The 22,632-nt window shown below is 36.2% G+C and overlaps 1 protein-coding gene across 6 annotated transcripts in view; it reads left to right on the plus strand.

Moving 5' to 3' along the window:
- Positions 1 to 22,632, plus strand: part of C2cd3 (C2 domain containing 3 centriole elongation regulator) — a 139,134-nt gene that overhangs the window by 9,465 nt on the left and 107,037 nt on the right. For all 6 annotated transcript variants that reach the window (XM_074083246.1, XM_074083271.1, XM_074083263.1 and 3 more), the window contains 4 exons: positions 14,845 to 15,065; positions 15,905 to 16,152; positions 20,090 to 20,222; positions 20,720 to 20,848. In XM_074083246.1, the coding sequence (XP_073939347.1) occupies positions 14,845 to 15,065; positions 15,905 to 16,152; positions 20,090 to 20,222; positions 20,720 to 20,848 (731 nt within the window). The remainder of the gene's footprint in view (positions 1 to 14,844; positions 15,066 to 15,904; positions 16,153 to 20,089; positions 20,223 to 20,719; positions 20,849 to 22,632) is intronic.

Raw genomic sequence — 22,632 nt, forward strand, 5'->3', positions numbered from 1 at the left:
ATGTATTTGCTTGTTCAGAACATTTTGTGACTGACTTTTTTCACTTAGTATAATGTTTTTAAGGTTCGTCCATGTTATAGGATGTATCTGTACTCTATTCCTCTTTTTGTAGGAGGGATGGAGCAGTCTGGGGGTTAAACTCAGGGCCTTGTGCTTGTGCTCAGGCACTCTACCACTGAGCCATGCCCCCAGCCCTTTCTGTTTTGGCTATTGAGATAGGGTTTATGCCCAGGCAGGCCTGGACTACAATCCTCCTATATGTTAGCTAGGATGATAGGCCCACACCACCATGCCCAACTTTAAATTGATTGAGATGGAGTGTCTTGAACTTTTTGCTCAGTGTAGCTTCAAATCTTAATGGTTCTAATCTCTGCCTCCCAAGTAGCTAGGATTTCAGGTTGAGCCATAGCCTTGAATTGTTTTTAATAGAGTAGTGAAGACAGAAGTCAGATTCTGAAAGATTAAGTAGTACAGAATTAAACACCATTACATGAAGAAGTAGAAGCAACAATTAAGAATTTCTTTTTCCCAGATAAGTGACAGTGAAGGGCAGTAGTGTGACCTAATGGAAAGTATACTAGATTTAGACAGAGAAATTGGTTACAAAAACACTTCTGGTGTTTACCAGCTAATCATTTATACTTGCTTCAGTACCCTATTTTGTAAAATGATACCAAAACATTGTTGTAAGAATTACATGCAATGAACAAAATATAGAAACATTTAACCTGGTCCTGGGCAAGCAATAGCAATACAACAAATTTACATGAATTTGAGAGTGGATAGTATTGGTACTAAGTAACAGAATTGTGAAGTTTGTTCAGAATGTTTTAGAATAGGGGACTAGCAAACAGCGCAGTAGTTCAAATATGGCCTTTGAGCTAGAAATGGTTTTTAAATTTTTAAAGGGCCTTAAAAAAAAAAAGATGCAGAAAAGCTTCACATATTTGCTATTTACCCTCTACAGAATAGGTTTGTCAGGCCATTTTTTAGACTTGGGAGACCTGATCTGTTCGGTAGATAAAGGAGAAGACAAAAGGATATAGAAAATAAAATTTAATAATTGAGCAAATAAGATTCTAAAGAAAATTTGATGGGAATGAGTTGTGATGAACAGAACTGATAGTTACATTTGGAAAGTAAGAATTATAAGTAGGAGGGAAAAAGTAAAACCATTTTTAAATGAAGTAGGGCAAAAGTGAGGAAATTCATTCTAATTTTTTTGTTTGTTTTTTGCTTGCTTTTGGTGGAGTTGGCTAAGCAGGTGCTCTACCACTTGAGACATGCTCCCAGCCTCTTGCTTTATTTTTTTTTCTTCTACTTTTAATCATTTTTATTAGTTGTATGGGGGGGATTCATTGTAATATTTTTGAATATGCTCACAATGTACATCTCTCTTCCTTATCACCCTCCCCCCTACTTAAAACAATTGCAGTGTTGTTCTATTTCATACAAGTATGCAAAGCACATCAACCTTATTCACCCTCCTTTATATCCCTTCCATTCACCCTCCCCTCCCACACACAAGTACCCATCTTCTTGCAGGTCCTATCCTACATTTTTAATGCCAAAGTCAGTATTCAAAGGGATTTCTCAATATATTGCAGCTGTGTACTTTGGTCAGTTTAACCCCCTTTTACTCTCTTTTACCTTTCCTTCCCACCCCCTATTATTCAACAGCTTTTAGTATGTATCATTATATCATCTACCTGCACAGATGTAATGTATTTCAGTATTGTTTACTATCATTCTCTTTTCCTCCTTTCCCAAGTTCCATAGATTAGTTCCACTATTGCAAACAAGTTCTACATGCGATCATGTTTTTTGTGAATACGTTTATCTTTTGGATCTATCTTCAACATTATAAGACATGCAGCCTTTGTCTTTCTGAACCAGGCTTATTTTTCAAATAAGGTCTGTTTATGCATGGACTGACCTGGACCACAATCCTCCTATTTATGCTTCCTGTGTTGCTGGGATGAGAGGTGTATGCTACCATGCCCAACTTTTTATTGCAATAGGCTCTGGAGAACTTTTTGTTCAGGATGACCTTGAATTGAGATCCTTCCAACTTCTGTCTCCCCTGTAGCTAGGATTGTAGAAGTGAACCACTGTGCCTTCTAAATTTTTTAGAATGAAATTTAGAATTTCATTGTAAATTTTTTCACCAATATTATATGTCTACCTACCGTATATTAGGTACTGTACATTTTATTGCATTTAGCTTTTTAAAATTGTTTTTATTAAATATAGCTATGCAAAAGATTATATATATAAGATTTTTTAAAAGTAGCCATACAGTGAACACCAATTAGTCCCTTACCTAGGTTAAGAAAGGTTAAATAGAATAAATGAAAAAAATCCAGTTTTAGAGATTCATCCATATTACTTTATGTATCCAAGTTCTATTTTGCTGAATTATGTCCCATTGTATGGATATTCTACAATTTTCAAGGCTGTTTTCCAGTTGGTGAACACTTGGGCTTCTATGTGGACTTGTGTTTAATTTTTTTGAGGAAAGTATCCAACCCATGGAATTGCTGATCCATATAGTAAGTGGTGGTTAAGAAACTATTTTCAAGTGCTTGTGCAATTTTGTATATTCTTGCCAGCTGAATGTAAACATTCTAATTGCTCATCTTCATCAGCACCTTGTATGGTCAGTCTTTTTAATTTTTGTTCTCATGAGTATGTTTTGATATCTCATTGGGGTTTTAGTTTGCATTTCCTAATGATTAATATGTTAAGTATTTTTTATGGACTTTTTTTCTTTTTTTTTTTTTCATGGACTTTGTGGCCATTCTTATATCTTCAGGGATTGAAACACTGTAACTCCCAAGCTAAATCTGGCTTTCCACTGACCTATATTTGTAAAATAGTTCTGTTAGAAAAGAGCCACACCTATTTGTTTATAAATGGTTTGTGGCATCTGTCATTCTACAGTAGCAGGATTGAGTAATTATTATAGATGCCAAATAGCATGCAAAACCTAAGATATTAACTGTCTGACTCCTTCCTAGGAAAAAGGCTACCCACTTCTGATGATCTCCTTTTGTGGAATTTTGTTGAAGTCTTTTGCATTTATTTGTTTATTTATTTAATTATTTGGGATTGAACCCAAGACCTCAAACACAGGCAAAAACTTTAAATTTTTATTTTGGAGTTTTGAAAGCTTTTTTATATTTGGGCTATATGTAGGTAAATTTATGTGTGCTTATGTTTATTCCTAGCTTGTTCCTTATCTTTTTTATTTTCTTCATGGTATCTTTTGATGAACAAAAGTTTTTCTTTTTTTTTTTTTTGGCTGTACTGGAGTTTGAACTTAGGGTCTCACACTTGCTAGTCACTCTACCACTTGAGCCTCTCCTTCAGCCCCAGAAGTTTTTCTTTAATGATCAAATTTATCAAGTTTGTCTTTTATGGTTTGTGCTTTTGACATCCTAGTTAAGAAATCTTTCCCTCATTCAAGATTATAAAGATTTTTCCCGGCATTTTCCTTTAATATTTTTGTGGTTTTAGCTTTTACCATATATTTAATTCATATTTAAGTTAAATTTTATCTGTGGTATGAGTTAAGATCATGATTTATTTTTCCCTTTAAGTGTATCTACTGGTTCTTTCACTGTTTATGGAAAACACTGTCTTTTCCCCCATTAAGTTATATCCAAATCTTTATGCAAAATCAATAGATTATATATGTCAGTCTGTTTCTGGACTCTGTTGGGTTCCATTGCTCTGTATTTTGTCTGTAGTATACTATCCATGTATTCCTGCAACTTAACTGAAAATCTTGAAATCAGATAGTCTAAGCCCTTTAATTTTCTTCCTTTGAAAATTTTGTCTATTTTAGAGTCTTTGGATTTCCGTATAATTGTTAAAATCAGGTTGTCAGTTTCCACAGAAAATGTCTTCTGGAGCTGAGCACAGGTGGCTCACACCTGTAATCCTAGCTACTCAAGAGGAAGAGATCAGGAGGATTGCCGTTCCAAGCCAGCCCAGGCAAATAGTTCAAGAGACCCTATCTCAAAAAAACCCATCACAAAAAGGGCTGGTGGAGTGACTCAAGGTGTAGGCCCTGAGTTCAAACTCCAGTACCACAAAAAAAAAAAAAAAAAATATATATATATATATATATATATACGTATATATATATACGTATATATATATATATATATATACGTATATATATATACGTATATATATATGTATACGTATATATATATACATATATATATATACGTATATATGTATACGTATATATATATATATATATACGTATATATATGTGTGTATATATATATATATATATATATATATATGGAGTTTTCTTTGCTTCTTTTTTATCTTGTTTTGATTTGTGTTGTTTGGTACTGGGCACTGGACCCAGGACCTTGCTCTACAATTTTACCTTTACCCCACTCCTTTTGTTTTTCTTTTTGAGATAGAATCTTCCTCACTTTGCCTGGGTTGTCTTTGAATTCATGATCCTCCGGTCTATTTTTGATACTGTAGAATGTACAGATCAAATTGGGAGAATTAACTTCTTAGTAATAGTAGGTCTTCAAATCCATGAACATGGTATATTTCTTCATTTATTTAGATTTTTATTTTCTCTATGCAGTCTTTTCATAGTTTGTATCATAGGTCTTACATTTATTTTGTTAGATTTATACCAATGTATCTATGTTCTTGTTGATTCCTGAAGATTTTCTACACAACTATGTCATCTACTGATAAATGACATCATTTTTTGCTTTTTTTTCACATCTATATGTCTTTCATTTTTCTTGCCTTACTGCACTAACATCTATAGTACAGTGTTAAATGGAGAATAGTTATCCTTGCCTTGTTTCTTTTCTTAGGAGGAAAGCATTTGGTCTTTCACTATTAAATAGCATATTAAATGTAGGTTTTTTTCATAAATGTCATTTATTAGTGAGAAAAGTACCCCTTTTTCTAAGTTTTCTGAGAGATTTTATTATGAATGAGTATTGAATATTTCAAAAAAATTTTCTGTATTATTAGGATTGTCATTTTTGGTATAGTCTCTGTTAGTATAACTTATTGTTTTAAATTTTATAATCTCTTTCATTTTGGGGTTATTTCTGTTGGTTTGTCATTCTCTAGGTTATGGGCATTTCTTCCTGTTTTCAGTAACTTTAGGTTGAATGCTGGACATTATAAATTTTATATTTTATGTACTTGATTTTTTTCTTCCATTGAAGAATGTTGGACTCTGGCAGGCAGTTCAAGAACACCTCCCACTACTAAATACATGAGTTGCCAGACAGAAAACAGCCTACTGAGGAACTTGTATGGCTCCCAATTCATACAAACCTATTGTTTAAAGAAGCCAGGGATGGTGGCTTACATGTGTAATCCTAGCTGCGCAGGAGGTGGAATTTGAGAGGATTATGATTTGAAGTCAGCCCTGACAAAAGTTCATGAGACCCTGTATAAATAGGAGGATTACAGTCCTGACCAGCCTGGACGTAAATGTAAAATATATTAAGCCAAAGGGCTGGAGGCATGGCTCAAGTGGTAGAGCTCCTGCAAACACAAGGCCCAGAGTTTAAAACCCTAGTACTGCCAAGGAACGGAGGAAGGGAGGGAGGAAGGAAAAAGCAAAGCAGTCAGGGAAATTAGCTTGTTGACTCAACTTTTGATAATATTAAGTACTCACGGCCATATGTGGTGGTGCACACCTGTAATCCCAACTATTTGGTAGGCGAAGATCAGGAGGATCAATGTTTGAGGACAGGCAAAAAATTAGTGAAACTCCATCTTTTTTCTTCTTAATTTTTATTTTATTCATATGTGCATACAATGTTTGGGTCATTTCTCCTCCCTTTCCCCCACCTTACCCCCCTCCCTCCCTTACCTCCCCTTACCCCTCGATGCCTGGCAGAAACTATTTTGCCCTTATCTCTAATTTTGTTGAAGAGAGAGTATAAGCAAAAATAGGAAGGACCAAGGGTTTTTGCTAGTTGAGATAAGGATAGCTATACAGGGAGTTGACTCGCATTGATTTCCTGTGCATGTGTGTTACCTTCTAAGTTAATTCTTCTTGAACTAACCTTTTCTCTAGTTCCTGGTCCCCTTCTCCTATTGGCCTCAGTTGCTTTAAAGTATCTGCTTTAGTTTCTCTGCATTGAGGGCAACAAATGCTATCTAGTTTTTTGGTGTCTGATCTATCCTCATACCTCCCTTGTGTTCTCTCGCTTTATCATGTGATCAAAGCCCAATCCCCTTGTTGTGTTTGCCCTTGATCTAATGTCTGCATATGAGGGAGAACATATGATTTTTGGTCTTTTGGGCCAGGCTAACCTCACTCAGAATGATGTTCTCCAATTCCATCCATTTACCAGCGAATGATAACATTTTGTTCCTCTTCATGGCTACATAAAATTCCATTGTGCATAGATACCACATTTCCTTGATCCATTCGTCAGTGGTGGGGCATCTTGGCTGTTTCCATAACTTGGCTATTGTGAATAGTGCCGTAATAAACATGGGTGTGCAGGTGCCTCTGGAGTAATCTGTGTCACAGTCTTTTGGGTATATCCCCAAGAGTGGTATTGCTGGATCAAATGGTAGATCAATGTTTAGCTTTTTAAGTAGCCTCCAAATTTTTTTCCAGAGTGGTAGTACTAGTTTACATTCCCACCAGCAGTGGAAGAGGGTTCCTTCCCCCCCCCCCCCCCCCCGCATCCTCACCAACACCTGTTGTTGGCGGTGTTGCTAATGATGGCTGTTCTAACAGGGGTGAGGTGGAATCTTAGTGTGGTTTTAATTTGTGTTTCCTTTATTGCTAGAGATGGTGAGCATTTTTTCATGTGTTTGTTGGCCATTTGAATTTCTTCTTTTGAGAAAGTTCTGTTTAGTTCACTTGCCCATTTCTTTATTGGTTCATTAGTTTTGGGAGAATTTAGTGTTTTAGGTTCCCTATATATTCTGGTTATCAGTCCTTTGTCTGATGTGTAGCTGGCAAATATTTTCTCCCACTCTGTGGGTGTTCTCTTCAGTTTAGAGACCATTTCTTTTGATGAACAGAAGCTTTTTGGTTTTATGAAGTCCCATTTATGCTATCTTTTCGTTGCTGTGCAGCTTGGGTTCCACTGAGAAAGTTCTTGCCTATACCTCTTAATTCCAGAGTATTTCCTACTCTTTCCTGTACCAACTTTAGAGTTTGGAGTCTGATATTAAGATCTTTGATCCATTTTGAGTTAATATTGGTATAGGGTGATATACATGGATCTAGTTTCAGTTTTTTGCAGTCTGCTAACCAGTTTTCCCAGCAGTTTTTGTTGAAGAGGCTGCTATTTCTCCATCGTATATTTTTAGTGCATTTGTCAAAGACAAGTTGGTTATAGTTGTGTGGCTTCATATCCGGGTCCTCTATTCTGTTCCACTGGCCTTCATGTCTGTTTTTGTGCCAGTACCATGCTGTTTTTATTGTTACTGCTTTGTAATATAGTTTGAAGTCAGGTATTGTGATACCTCCTGCATTGTTCTTTTGACTGAGTATTGCCTTGGCTATTCGTGGCCTCTTGTGTTTCCATATAAATTTAACAGTAGATTTTTCAATCTCTTTAATGAATGTCATTGGAATTTTAATGGGAATTGCATTAAACATGTAGATTACTTTTGGGAGTATCGACATTTTTACTATGTTGATTCTACCAATCCATGAGCATGGGAGATCTCTCCACTTTCTATAGTCTTCCTCAATCTCTTTCTTCAGAAGTTTATAGTTTTCCTTGAGAGGTCATTCACATCCTTTGTTAGGTTTACACCTAGGTATTTGATTTTTTTTGAGGCTATTGTAAATGGAATTGTTTTCATATATTCTTTCTCAATTTGTTCATTATCAGTGTATAGAAATGCTAATGATTTTTCTATGTTGATTTTATATCCTGCTACCTTGCTATAGCTATTGATGGTGTCTAGGAACTTTTGAGTAGGGTTTTTTGGGTCATTAAGGTATAGGATCATGTCATCTGCAAATAGGGATATTTTGACAGTTTCTTTACCTATTTGTATTCCTTTTATTCCTTGTTCTTGCCTAATTGCTCTGGCTAGGAATTCCAGTACTATGTTGAATAGGAGTGGAGATAGTGGGCATCCTTGTCTAGTTCCTGATTTTAGAGGGAATGGTTTCAGTTTTTCTTCGTTAAGTATAATGCTGGCTGTAGGTTTGTCATATATAGCTTTTATAATGTTGAGGTGCTTTCCTTCTATTCCTAGTTTTCTTAGAGCTTTTATCATGAAATGGTGTTGGATCTTATCAAAGGCTTTTTCTGCATCTATTGAGATGATCAAGTGGTTTTTGTCTTTGCTTCTGTTAATGTGATTTATTACGTTTATTGAACCACCCCTGCATTCCTGAGATGAAGCCTACTTGGTCGTGGTGAATGATCTTTTTGATGCGTTGTTGAATTCGGTTTGCCATTATTTTATTGAGGATTTTTGCATGAATGTTCATGAAGGAGATTGGCCTATAGTTCTCCTTTTTGGAGGTGTCTTTGCCTGGTTTTGGGATAAGTGTAATATGGGCTTCATAAAATGTGTTAGGTAGTTTTCCTTCCCTTTCTATTTCATGGAACAGTTTAAGGGGGGTTGGTATCAGTTCTTCTTTAAAGGTCTGATAGAATTCAGCAGAGAATCCATCAGGTCCTGAACTTTTCTTTTTGGGGATACTCTTGATTGCTGCTTCAATTTCATTTTGTGTTATAGATCTATTCAGGTGATTAATATCCTCTTGGTTCAGTTTTGGATGATCATATGTATCTAGAAATCTGTCCATTTCTTTAAGATTTCCGAATTTATTTGAATATAGGTTCTCGAAGTAGTCTCTGATGATTTCCTGGACTTCGATGGTGTTTGTTCTTATCTCCCCTTTTGCATTTCTGATTCTACTAATTTGGGATTTTTTTCTCTCCTCATTTTAGTCAGGTTTGCCAGGGGTCTGTCGATCTTGTTTATTTTTTCAAAGAACCAACTTTTTGTTTCATTAATTCTTTGTAGGGTTTTTTTGGTTTCTATTTCATTGATTTCACCTCTTATTTTTATTATTTCTCTTCTATTTGTTTTGGGATTTGCTTCTTCTTGTTTTTCTAGGAGTTGGAGATGTATCATTAGGTCATTGATTTGGGATCTTTCAGTCTTTTTAATATATGCAGTCATGGCTATAAACTTTCCTCTCAGGACTGCCTTTGCTGTGTTCCATAGGTTCCGGTAGGTTGTGTTTTCATTTTCATTGACTTCCAGGAACTTTTTAATTTCCTCTTTTATTTCATCAATGACCCATTGTTCATTAAGTAATGAGTTACTCAGTTTCCAGCTGTTTGCATTTTTTGTCTTTACTTTTGTTGTTGAGTTCTAGTTTTACTGCATTGTGATCAGATAGAATGCATGGTATAATTTCTATTTTCTTATATTTGCTGAGGCTTGCTTTGTGCTCTAGGATATGATCTATTTTGGAGAAGTTTCCATGGGCTGCTGAGAAGAATGTATATTGTGTAGAAGTTGGATGAAATGTTCTGTAGACATCAACTAGGTCCATTTGATCTATGGTATATTTTAGATCTAGGATTTCTTTATTGACTTTTTGTTTGGATGACCTATCTGTTGATGATAATGGGGTGTTAAAGTCTCCCATGACCACTGTGTTGGAGTTTATATATGCTTTTAGGTCCTTCAGGGTATGTTTGATGAAATTGTGTGCATTGACATTGGGTGCATATAGGTTGATAATTGTTATTTCCTTTTGGTCTATTTCCCCTTTTATTAGTATGGAATGTCCTTCTTTATCTCATTTGATCAATGTAGGCTTGAAGTCTACTTTGTCAGAGATAAGTATTGCTGCTCCTGCCTGAGTGAAACTCCATCTTAACAAACAAACCAGGCATGCTAGTTCATGCCTCTAATCATAGCTTACTCAGGAGGCATAGGTAAGAGTCTGAGGCTGGCCCTGGGCAAAAAGCCTGAAAACTCACTAAAGCACAAAAGGCTGAAGGCATGACTTAAGTGGTAGAGCACCTAACTAGCAATTGTAAGGCCCTGAGTTCAAACACCAGTACCTCCAAAAGGAGAGACAGAGAAAGAGAAAGGCCTTGGAGCTGGGGATGTAACTCAAGTGATAGAGTGCTTACCTAACATGCACAAGGCCCTGGGTTCAATACCTAGTACTGCAAAAATAGTAGAATGGCTTCACACTTCTCAATAACAACATTTGGAGCCAGAAGACAATTCAATAATGCCTTCAGAATGTTGGATGAAAATGGCCTAGGCCTAGAATCCTCTAGCAAATTGTCTATCTAGCATGAGGGTAGAACAATGAAGCTTTCATGTGTACAAAGTTTGTACCCCAAACACTTGTACCCCTCTCATCTGCTTCTTGACAAAGTGGCTGAAGGATTTTAGTAAACTCAAAAGGGAGACAAGGTAGATTAATGGAAAATGAGATCCGACACAGGAGAAAAGCGAGACAAATTCCTTGACATAACGGTGAAAACAGATCTAAGGGTGGCAGCGGTCTACCAGACAGAGATGGCAGCTCATCCAAAGGAGAATATGTCCTGCGGCTTAGGGAGTGATTTCCCCAAAAAAGAAAACCAAAAAAGCATTATAGAATACCTGATGTGTCTGAATCTTAAGAGGAGATTTAAACACTTAACTTTTGTCCATTTAGTCTTGAGCCCCATTCCTCCCAATCTCTGTCTTCCAAGTAACTGGGATTATAGGCCTGAGTCCCTACACCCAGCAGTTTTAATTAAGTTTAAAATCAAAAACATCTTTTTGGGACGTAAGTCTTTAGCTCTATTATTTTAGAAATGTATTTTATACTGTAACTTTCATTTCTGGAAATCCTCTTTGAGCATACAAAATATGGAAAAGTAGGACAGATCATTCCTTGCTTAATAAATTTTCCAAAGATAAAATCATGGAGAAATGAATAAAATAAATGCTGTATTATACAGTTCCTTGTGAGTGCCCAGATTGTTTAAATGGACTGTAATGTCAACTAAAAGAGCCTTATATTTTGTCACTCTGCTAGTGATCTGAGTCTGGGATTTTTCCTTGGACAACATAAATTATGAGACTTCTTTTAAATCAAGCTCAAGTTCACAAAATATTTCTTTAACACCTTGCCTAGCACTAACCGTCTTAATACCCATGTAGTGATAACATGCTACCCTAAGTGCTTATCCAGTTATCAAGCAAAACATTGAGCACAGGAATCTAGTTCACATGTGAATTACTTAGATGTGGTTTGACTTTTGCTGTTTAGACAAAGTAAAGAAGGTAGCACACAGGTTTATAGTGCTGTCCTTGCAAATGGTGCCCCTGGGGATTTAGATTTTGAAACAAGTCCACTGTCAACAAAGGCCATTGCGTTGTCATCTGACTTTGATAAACTTTTCAAGACTTCTCAGTTAAGAGAACTATCATTTTCTCTTTTTCTGAGACAGTGTCTCACTATACTTCATTGGCTGACCTCTAACCCTCAATTCTCCTGCCTCAGCCTCCAGAGTGCTGGGATTGCATGTGTTCACCACCTCACCCTGCTGAGAGTTATCATTTTCTTTCTTTCTTTTTCTTTTTTTTTTTTTGGCAGTACCCGGGTTTGAACTCAGCAGGCACTCTCCTGCTTGAGCCACGCCTCCAGCCTGAATCATCTTCTTGATGATATGTTTGTCATGAACATCATGTCCAGAAGTGTTTCAATTACACCAAAATTCTCCTTGATACTTTAAATAAATAGAGCTTTCGGGAGCTCTTTCTATCTGTGTGTTCTCATCAGGTATAAAGAAAAATGACAAATTATTTAACATTTTCACTCAACCTGCCTTTTAATTTTGCTGCTATACTACTAACGTCTTGAACAAATATAAGGTTAATTAGACCTGCATATGTAAATACTATTTACTATACATAAAGTCTACTGCATTTAGTAGACAATTTTAAAATTTTATCTATAAGAGGCATTGATTCCTTCTAGCTTTTTGTTTTAACTGTGTTACAGGAATACCACTTATTTTATTTGCATTAAAACAAGTACTTAAATTTCAATACTTTTCTGTTTATTCTGTTTTACCATGCATCTTTTCCACATACTAATCATAGTATGATTACTATCGTCTGTTTTGTAATTGTATCTTTTGACACAATCACATTGGGTTATACACTTAAAACATTGGGAATATTCTCTTCCACAAAGAAATATGCCTTCTCCCATTTCTTTTAAATTTCTTCTTTCTCTCCTTTCTTTTGGTGTTATTGGGGTTTGAACTGAGGGCCTCACACTGGCTAGGCAGGTGCTCTCCCACTTGAATCATGCCCCCCAGTCCTTTTTTTTAACTTTAGTTATTTTTCAGATGGGTTCTTGCACTTTTGCCTATGGCTGATCCAACTACTCATGCCTCCTGCCTTAGCTGGGATTACACATATGTACCACCATGCCTGGTTTGTTTGTTGAGATGGGGTGTCATTAAATTTTTGTCAGGTTGTCCTCAAACCATGATCCTAATTGTTGCCTCCCAAGTAACTGGAATTACAGGTGTGTACCCACTATGCTCCTCCTCTCTTGTCCTCTCTTCCATACACACAAGAAATATTCCACATTCTTCTTGATTCTGCTATAACTAATACAGCAGCCTACAGAACCTGCAGATATTAAGGGAATATTACAAACAACTCTATACATATAAATTTGACAACTTAGGTGAAATAGGGCAATTCTTCAAAAGCCATAAATTAACAAAACTTACCCAAGATGAAATAGGTAACCTGTCAGACCTATAGCTCTTTTGAAAATTGAATTTGTAATTTAAAACCTTCCAAAACAGAAATCTCTAAGCCCAAATCACTTTACTGGCAACATCTTCCAAACATTGAAAGAGGAAATAGCACCAATTTTATAGTCTCTTTCAGAAAAATCAAAGAGGAGAAAACACAAGTTTTTTCAAAAGTGAAACTAAAGAAAGACAGTATAAGAAAATTATAGAGGAATATCCCTCATGAATTTAGGTCTGAAAATATCAGCAAATTGAGTCCACCAATGTATAAAAAGAGTGATCCTATGACGAAGTGAGGCTTATCCTAGGAATGCAAGGCTGCTTCAGTGTTTAAAAAAAACAACCAATGAGACAAGCTGTGTTAATAATGGAGTGTCAGCCAATAAAATGGCCTGGACCGCTGGTGCACATAACCACATGAAAGGATCTCAGAAGGATTAGATGCTGAGTGAAAGAAACCCATCTTAAAAGGTTATATGTGTGACTATACTCGTATGGCATTCTTGAAAAGACAAACTGTAATCAGTGATTGGTAGGAGTAAGAGATAAGGAGGGTGTGAGTACAAAAGGATAGCACAGGGAGTTATTTGGGGAAATAGAACTGTTCTATTTCTTGATTATGGTGGTGGTTACATGTATCTTCAATAAGTGATGAATGATAAGAGAACGCTTCCTGACATTTATAGCCAGGATTTCAGGAGATACTATTCAGTGATCACTGCACAGAGTATTTGCCCCTCTACATTCCTGTCATTTGTCTTTGTGGGAAAACTTGATGATGAAGAGATTTGAAAGATTTTATATTACCTGGTCTGTGATCAGAATGCTAATCAAGATCCTGGCTTATATTAAGTTTCCCTGCACAAAATGTCTCATTGACCTTTCCAGAGATAATCTAAAACATCTAACTGAAATTTTTTTCACCTTTGTGTCATTATTGTTTGACTGTCTTTGGCTGCTTAAACTATTTCTTCTACTGTCTCTGTCATCAAAACTGAACTTTCAATACTGCTCTTCTTTTCTTTTGGAGTATTTTTTTTATTTCAACTTCAAAGTTTTGCTTTAGGCTCTATTATTTTTTCTTCCATTTTGCTTTTCTCTATTGGGCTTTCCAGAGGACTGGAGGATTTTTTAATAGTGAACTTGAACTCATAGGAATGAAATAATAAAGAAACTTTTCACCTTCTTTTTTGAAAGCAGATCTCACTCTTTTGCCCAGGCTAGCCCCAACTCCTGGGCTCAGGTGATCCTGCTGCCTCAGCCTCCCAACTAGCTGGGACTGTAGTCATTTACCACCACACCTAGCAGAAACTTATTTTTTCATCTTAGTGTTCCTCCCTTCTCACCCTATGTCATCCCCAGGATAGAACTTGGGACTTATTTGTCCTAAGTAGCTAACTATAGGAATGCAGAAGGTTCCATGTCATTCTTTTATTCATCAGAATATTAGGTATATCAGGCTTGAGTACTAGGCCTATGGTACAGTGCTAATTAGTCTGTAAAAGATGGTTCATGCCTTCAAGGAGTTCATAATCCAATCAGGATGATAAATTGAAAGATACAAATACCTTCTCTAATCTTTTGGTTTTGTTTTTAAATCTTCAAGCTATGATAACATATTTTCCTGGTAGAGTTATAATATCACTGAAGCTTGTCTGTATGACAAACAACACACATAGTTCCTGGACTGTAGTATTCAGTAAATTACTGGATTTACTGATGTATTGCTGTACAGATACAGAGTAAATAGAAACATGAAGAAGGCAATGAACATGACATACAGAATTAATGCTGGAGTAAAGGTATATACAAAGGCTTAGATGAAGCAATGAAATTTAAGGCATACACAGAGACCCCTCAGTAACTGATCTATCTAGGACAACGGAGTGAAGGAGTCTCAGGAGTGAGAGGAAGTTTCTGAGGAAGGCAGGAGGTTAGACTTAATTTTGAAATGAATGGAGGACTTTAATTTTTATCAAACAGGTGTCTTAAAATTAGTCTGTGAATGTAAAGAAAATGTCTAATGTATATATGTCCCTTTCAGGTCTCACTTGCTCTGGAGCCTCTGTCAGAAACTTATGATAGCTACAATACTCTTCCTACCACTGACATGACAGAAAATGTGCTTTTGTCTGAGCGGGGATTCGGAGACAATGCTGAATCTAGCAATACCCAGTTTTTGATTCCATCAAGGTCTCACGAGATACCTAGCATTAAAATTGATGGAAAAGAGTTAGCCAACAGTAGTAGATCAACAACACCGAGGTAATTACCACACCTTATACCAATCTAGCAAACTCCCTGTCACTTAAGAGTCTGTTCTTCATTTGCAGTTGACTGATAACTGAGTCAGAAATGCAGTCACTCCTTAATACTTTTTTTTTGGGGGGGTGGGGGGATTGAGGTTTGAACTCAGGGCTTCACACTTGCAAAGCAAATGCTCTACCACTTGAACCACACCTCTAGCCCGGGTCACTCCTTTAGCAAGATATTTGTTAAACATGCACTATGGTCCTGGTTGGAAATTAATGACACAATTCCTAGGGCTAGAGAGGTAGCTCAGTGGTAAAGCATGTATCTAGCATGCCAGAACCAAAAATACCAACAAAAAACCCATACATTTTCTGTCCTGAAGGACTACTCACAATGTAGTAGAGAATCTAACATGCAAATAAATACAACTATATAATTTATAAATGCCATGATAGATGTCCATGAAGGAAAAGAGAGAAAGAGTATTATTTTTTGAAACAAAATGGATAAGAGTAACAGATTTTTGTCTTAAATAATTCTTTATGAAGCATTTGCTTTTTGTCATGCTCCATGCTGACCGTCTTCCCTTTGTGTGTATGTGTGTATATGCATGCAGGCACTGAGTTCTATTTCATTATTTCACATAAGATACAACCCACAATTGTAAGTAAAGTATCTATTATTTCTTTAATTTAGAAGATGTAAAACAGATTTACAAAGTGACATTGCAAGTAAGGTACCTGTTTCAGAGTCCAAGTTACATCACCATCACTGATCTTCCTAGATCTGACACAGTAGAATGTTACCATAATGGATTATACACTGCTGACATTCTCCTTTTTTTAACCCAGGGGAAAGGATCACTTGTACTTTACAGATAACGCCGATGTGGTAAAGGATTCTTTCTTTGGACTGCAGCACCATCTTAATTCAGGACAGAATTTAGAGTCTGAAATTCTAAAAGGCAAAGCTCCACGGAAGCAGATGTCCCTTCTCAACAGTTCTGAATTTCAGCCTCAAATTAAGACAGTTGCCAAGAGTCATAGTGATTCATGCATTCTTTCTTCAAACAACCCTCCTACCAAGGACCTTCTTTCAGGTACATAGATATTTATAAACTGAGACTAAGCTATAATTATTGGGATTGCTCTGTTTGTTAGCCAGCTAACAAAGGGAACCAAGACTTGTGTTTGAACTAAATAGCCAACTAAAAGACAAAGACTTACTATAGTCCAGAAACTCACCATTTAAAGATAGCCCTGTTAAATTACCAAGTACCTTCTTTTTTTCAATTTTATTTTTTGGTAGTCCTGAGGTTTGAACTCAGGGCTCCCTGCTTACTAGGCAAGCATTCTACCACTTGAGCCACTCTTCCAGCCCCAAGTACCTTGTTTAAAAAAATTTTTTACTTTTAATTTGCTCATAGTAATTGAACATATTTGTGGGATACGGTGTGACATTTTAATACGTGTATACAGTGTATACCGACCAGATCAGGTAATTGGCCTAGCTATCACCTCAGATGCTTAATTACTTGTTGTCAGCCATAGTTGTCTTATTATATATAAACATTAGAAGTTATTCCTTCTATTCAGCTGCACCTCTGTACATGGTAATCATTTCCTCCTTTTTATCCCCTCCCCCAATCCCTTCCCAAGCTTTGGTAACCACTGTTGTGTTCTCAACTTCTTTAAGACCAACTTTTAAGCTTCCGCATGTAAATGGGAAGATATGGTATTTGTCTTTCTATGCTAGGCTTATTTCCCCTAACACAACATCCTCCACTTCCATCAACCTCTACCAAGTAACTTGTAAATTAGGTTCTTATGATTGCAGGTTTGGGGAAGGAACCATTTAAGAGGAAACTGGATATAAGCTTTTATCATTAAAAATAAAAAAAACTAGTTCCTCTTTGTCCCCAAATAATTCAAAGCAGTTAAGGTTTGCCTTATCAACATTATTTACTTATGCCATTGTACAGAGAGTAGTACCAAATTCACTTCACATTCTGAAAACTATTACCTTTAATAGGACCATTTGCTACACAACAGGTGATTTTTTTATTGTTTTGGTGGGACTGGGGTTTGAACTCAGGGCTTCACACTTGCAAAGCAGGTGCTCTACCATTTGAGCCACACCTCCAGTCCATTTTGCTCTGGTTATTTTGGAGATGGGGTCTCACAAACTATTTCTCAGGCTGGCCTCAAACCATGATCCTTCTGATCTTAGCCTCCTAAGTAATTAGGATTATAGGTGTGAGCCACTGGCACCCAGCTCACAGCAAGTGATCTTAACTGCTGATCTTAAGTCTGGGAATTAAATTCTGTTATAGCCAAACAGAAGAAGAAGAGACAGGCTACCCATGTAAAGGCTTAGCCTAAAATTTAAAAAAAGCAACTAGGAATAGGATTATATTACCTCATGTTAGGGAGTGTTAAAAGCAGTTAACCTTACATTATACTTTAATAGTCAACCATATTTTTCTGTGACATTAGGAGAATGACAGGAATTTGTCTCTATCCCCATAAGTAAAATTTCCAAAATAGAATATCTATAGCATTCATACAAAACGTTTTTTTGTCTTGTTTTGTTTTTTGGGTTTTTGTTTGTTTGTTTGTGGTAACAGATTGAAACTTAGGGCCATCCTCTTGCTAGGCAGACACTGTACCATTTGAGCCATTCACCTAGCCGTTTCTTTTAATTTAGTTATTTTTCAGATAGAGTCCTGCTTTTGCCCAGGTCAGCTTCAGACCACAGTTCTCCTTCCCATGCCCCCTGTGTAACAGGATTACAAGTGTGTACCACTGCATCCACTTTATTTGTTAAGATGGGGATCTTGCTAACATTTTACCCAAGTTGGCCTCGAGCCTTGATCCTCTGAAGTAGCTTCCCAGTTACAGGCATAAGCCACCATGCTCAGACCTATAAAGGTCTTTTAGATAACTACGTAGGTACATAATTTACATTAGCAGGGACATTTGTTTTTGTTCTTGTTTTTTGTGGTGCTAGGATCAGACCTAGGGCTTTGTGCATGCTAAGCAATGCTCTCTACCACTGAGCAAAATACCCAGTTACGTATATTTTTTAAGTGAAGAAAAAATTCTGTTTATGCTTTCAACTCAAAATATCTTATGATTCCCCATTTTAAAAAACACACTCAAGACAGCCAGGCATAGTGGTGCATACCTGTAATCTAAACTGTTTGAGAGGCAGAGGCAATAGGATCGCAAGATCTAGGCCAGCCCAGGCAAAGTTACCAAGAACCCATCTCAAAAACAAAATAAATTAAAAACAAAAGGACTGGGAGTTTTTCAAAACTCAACTGGTAGAGTGCTGAGGCCCTGAGTTGAATCCTTAGTACCATCAAAAATATATGTATATGTAAATATATATACACATATATACGCACTCCATGATTATAGCCCGTTAATTGTATTCTTTTAATGCAAAGACTCCATTAACAAGAAAGAAAATTGTACCATTGTACTCAGCACTTGGTAGCTTATACCTGGAATATTTGGAATAGACTTAGGCTCCATACTTTGTGATATTTGTTTATTCAGTAAATTGTCATTTATTCAGCATCTACCAAATGTCTGGCGCTCTTAATTGTCATTTATTCAATAACTGCTAAATGTCTGACAGTCTTCTATGTATCAGAGACATAACTTTTTTTTTTCTTAAAGACACAAATTCCTGCCTTATGGATCTTATATTCTAGATGGTAAAGCAAATGATAAGCTGGAAAAATAGATGTGTGGGGATAATAGCCATGGGGAAAAATAAAGAAAGAAAGGTGAGAATGAGGTTGTTAGTTTTACACAGGTTGGGAAAGGAAGGCCTCATTAAGAAGGTAACATAAAGATCTAAAGAAGATGAGGGCTGGAAGCATAGCTTGGTTAGTAGTAAAGCCCTGGGTTTGATTCTCAGCACTACAAAAAAATAAATAAATAAAACAAAAAGAAAGAGGAAAGTTCTTTTTAAGAAAAGTATGCTGGGAAAAGGATCACCAAGAGATTTTGAGCCTAGAGAAAACAGCTTCCAATAATTGAGCATTAATTATGTTCTAGCTCCTTGCCAGCTGCTTTATATACAGACTCTTACAAAAAAACAAAGTGAGGTAGGAATTGTTATCATCCCCACTTTAAAATGAAGACATGGGTTAAGAGTTAGGGAGCCCCTGCCCTATCAAAAGGAGCAACTTCTCTTTTGCTGTAGTTCATTATTGTGATAGACTCTAAGGCAAAGTCTTCTGCCTCATCCTATAGGTTGTCTACCTAAGCCTACATAGTAGTTGGTTTTTTTTTTAATTAATACTGTATTGACAACCGTTCAAACAAAATATACCAGGCACAACTCATGGGCTGCCAACGTACAAACTCTTCCATAAGAGTTATGAAGATCACTGGAGTTAAAGATGAAATAGGACAGATTGTTACTCAGTCTGAATTAGTAGTCTGACATGTGCAATAAAGAACAGGAGAGGACCACTTCAACAGGTTGTGAATTGTACACCATTGCAAATGATCGGGCATGGGCTGGATAGCCTTCTGAGGGCCCTCTTACATTAAATACCCAGTTGAATATGACCTTTAAAGGTCTTTTCCAACCACAAGATTCTGGTGACTAAGTTAAATGGGCTACTTCAGTAGGCCTGGGGCTGAGGTTACCAAAGGGAAACAACAAATACATAAACCGGATGATCTTCCTGGGAGTACATTGTGACATTTGTAAAAGTTCTTACAACATATCATAGTTGAATTCACCCCCTCCATCATTCTTCTTTATCCCCTTCTCCCCATTTCTGAAGTAGTTTTAACAAGTCTCTTTTTCTATTTTCATATATGAGTACATAGTATTTCCACCATATTCACCGTCCTACACCCTTTCCTTATATGCTGTCCCCTCCTACTAGTACCAATCCTGACAAGACCTGTTTTACCTTACTGTTCTCTGTTTTTGAGAAAAGACATTTTTGTTTCTTTAAGATTCTTCTGGATTTTAGAGTTTTCATTTTCTTCTTTTGCCACCCTCAGCTCTGTTAGAACAAGGCAATAAACTGCGTAATGCCATGATGATTTCGGCAATGAAATCAAGCCCAGATACTAGCATGTTGTTGGACAAAGTTGATCCTCCTCCAAAAGAAGATTCTCTTAGATCATCAACACAGTAAGTTACAGGATAGAAAAGCCCAAGCAGCTCATTGCTTAATTTTTGTTAACCTGTGTGGGGTTTTTTGTTTGTTTGTTTTGGTTAAGTTATAAACTGGATAGTTCTGGAAATGTTCAGCAAATGATTCTTAAAAAGTGGTGGGGAAAACACCTAAAGTAGGAGCTAAGATACTCAAAATCTAAGTTTTGGCACTGGTACTTACTAAATATCTAAATGGGTAAATTCTTTACTCTCTCTGAATTGGAATGGTTGCACATAAAATGGGGATATTTTCTCACTACCTTACAGAAATGAAATGGGGTTCTGATGTAGAAAGCTTTTTTGCAAAGTCTAAAGTTTTTAAAATGTATATAACTTTAAGGCAGTTAAGTCTAAAGAATGTTAAATTTTCTGAGTCAGACCAGTTCCTTGAACTCTCTTAGCTCAATAGTTATAATTTAGATTTTTTTCCATCTGCTAACCGCTCAATGAGAAAGTATTTTTCCACACCTTAGAATTGGAGCCTTGTCTAACAGTCAATTTAAAGACCGCAGTGCAGGTCACCTCCTCCCTCCCACTGAGAGTACATTTTGGAAACATGATGAAAAAACTGACACGAGAGCTCTACAGCTGCTATTAGGCAGGTAAGTCTCTTAACTAGCTTTCTTCCTTGTAAAAATCCTTCCTCCAATTCATCGAGTACATTGTTACATTCATCTTCCTAAAACAACTCTTCTTAGAGTAACCAAACCCTTTTCTGTTTTTAAAGTACTGTTCATTGCCTATAAATAAAAAATCCAATCTTAAGCCTTTTATTCTTGTCTTCACTTAAAGAATGGTTGGTCCCCAACCCACCTTTCCATTCCTGTCTCTCAACTCTTCCCATCACCAGTATTAGCATGATGTGATGAAATGGACATGGATTTTAAACAGAGTCAAGCTCAAATTTGAGCTCTATTGCTTATTAGCATTGTGGCCTTAATCAAATATCTCAACTTCAGAGAGCTCTCAAGTAAACAACCTAATGGTGCCTCTCAAGGTCCTAGAAAAACAAAAATGGCCAAGCCCAAAATTAATAGAAAGAATAAAGATCAGGGCAGAAATTAATGAAATGGAGACTAAAAAGAGCAATACAATTAATGAAACGATTGGTTCTTCAAAATAAGCAAGATTGACAAACCCTTAGCTAAACTAACCAAAAAAAGAGAAGATCCAAATTAATAAAACTAGAGATGAAAGGGGGGATATTATAGCAGACACAGTGAAATTCAAGGATCATTAGGGAATATTTAGAGAAGTACATTCCAGTAAATTGGAATGTAAAGAAGAAATTATGAATTTCTAGACTTACCAAGATTGAGCTGAGGATATAAACAACTTAAACAGATCTATAAAGAACAATGAGATTGATGTGGAAATAAAGAGTCTCCTAACAAAGAAAAGTCCAGAACTAGATGGATTCACTGCTGAATTCTACCAGACCTTTAAAAAAGAATTAACACCAGTACTTCTCTTCCATGAAATAGAGGAAAATCACTACCAAACTCATTCTGTGAAGCCAGTATTACCCTAATGCCAAAACCATATAAAGACACACACACAAAAAAGACAAATATAGAATAATTTCCTGATGAACAGTAACACAGAAATCTTCAACAAAATACTTACAAACTGAATTCAACAGCACATTAAAAAGATCATACACCATGATCAAGTTGATTTCATTCCAGAGATAGAAGGATAGTTCAACATTTACAAATCAATGGGTGTAATACAAAACATAAATAAAATCAAGGACAAAAACCACATGATTATCTCAATAGATGTAGAAATAACCCTTTGACAAAATTCAGCATCCCTTCATAAAAAATCCCCTGAAGAAACTAGGAATACAAGGAACATACCTCAGCATAATAAAGGCTGTATACACAAACCTAAAGCCAACAAACATCATACTAAATGGGGAAAAATTGAAAGCATTTTCTCTAAAATCAGTTTCCACTCTCTCCAGTTTTCTTCAACATAGTGCTTGAATTCTTAGTGTAACAAGGCAAGAGAAAGAAATAAAAAAGAATACAAATAAGAAGGGAAGAAGTCAAATTTTTCCTACTTGCAGATGATCTAATTCCATATTTAACAGACCCTAAGAACTTCAGTAGAAGACTTTTAGTTCTAATGAACCCTTTCAGAAAAGTAGCAGGATATGAAATGAGTACAAAAATGAGTAGCTTTTCTATATACCAAAACAAACATGCTGAGAAAGAAGAATGAAAAAATATCTCATTACCAGTAGCCTCAAAAAAAAAAAAAATGGGAATAAACCTAATAAAAGATGTGAAAGTCCCCTACATTTGGAGAAAGCAATTGAAGATGCTAGAAGATGGAAAGACTCCAATGTTCATGGATTGGCAGAACTAATATTGTATAA

The sequence above is a fragment of the Castor canadensis genome, chromosome 1 (genome assembly GCF_047511655.1).
Source record: "Castor canadensis chromosome 1, mCasCan1.hap1v2, whole genome shotgun sequence".
Taxonomy (NCBI): Eukaryota; Metazoa; Chordata; class Mammalia; order Rodentia; family Castoridae; genus Castor; species Castor canadensis.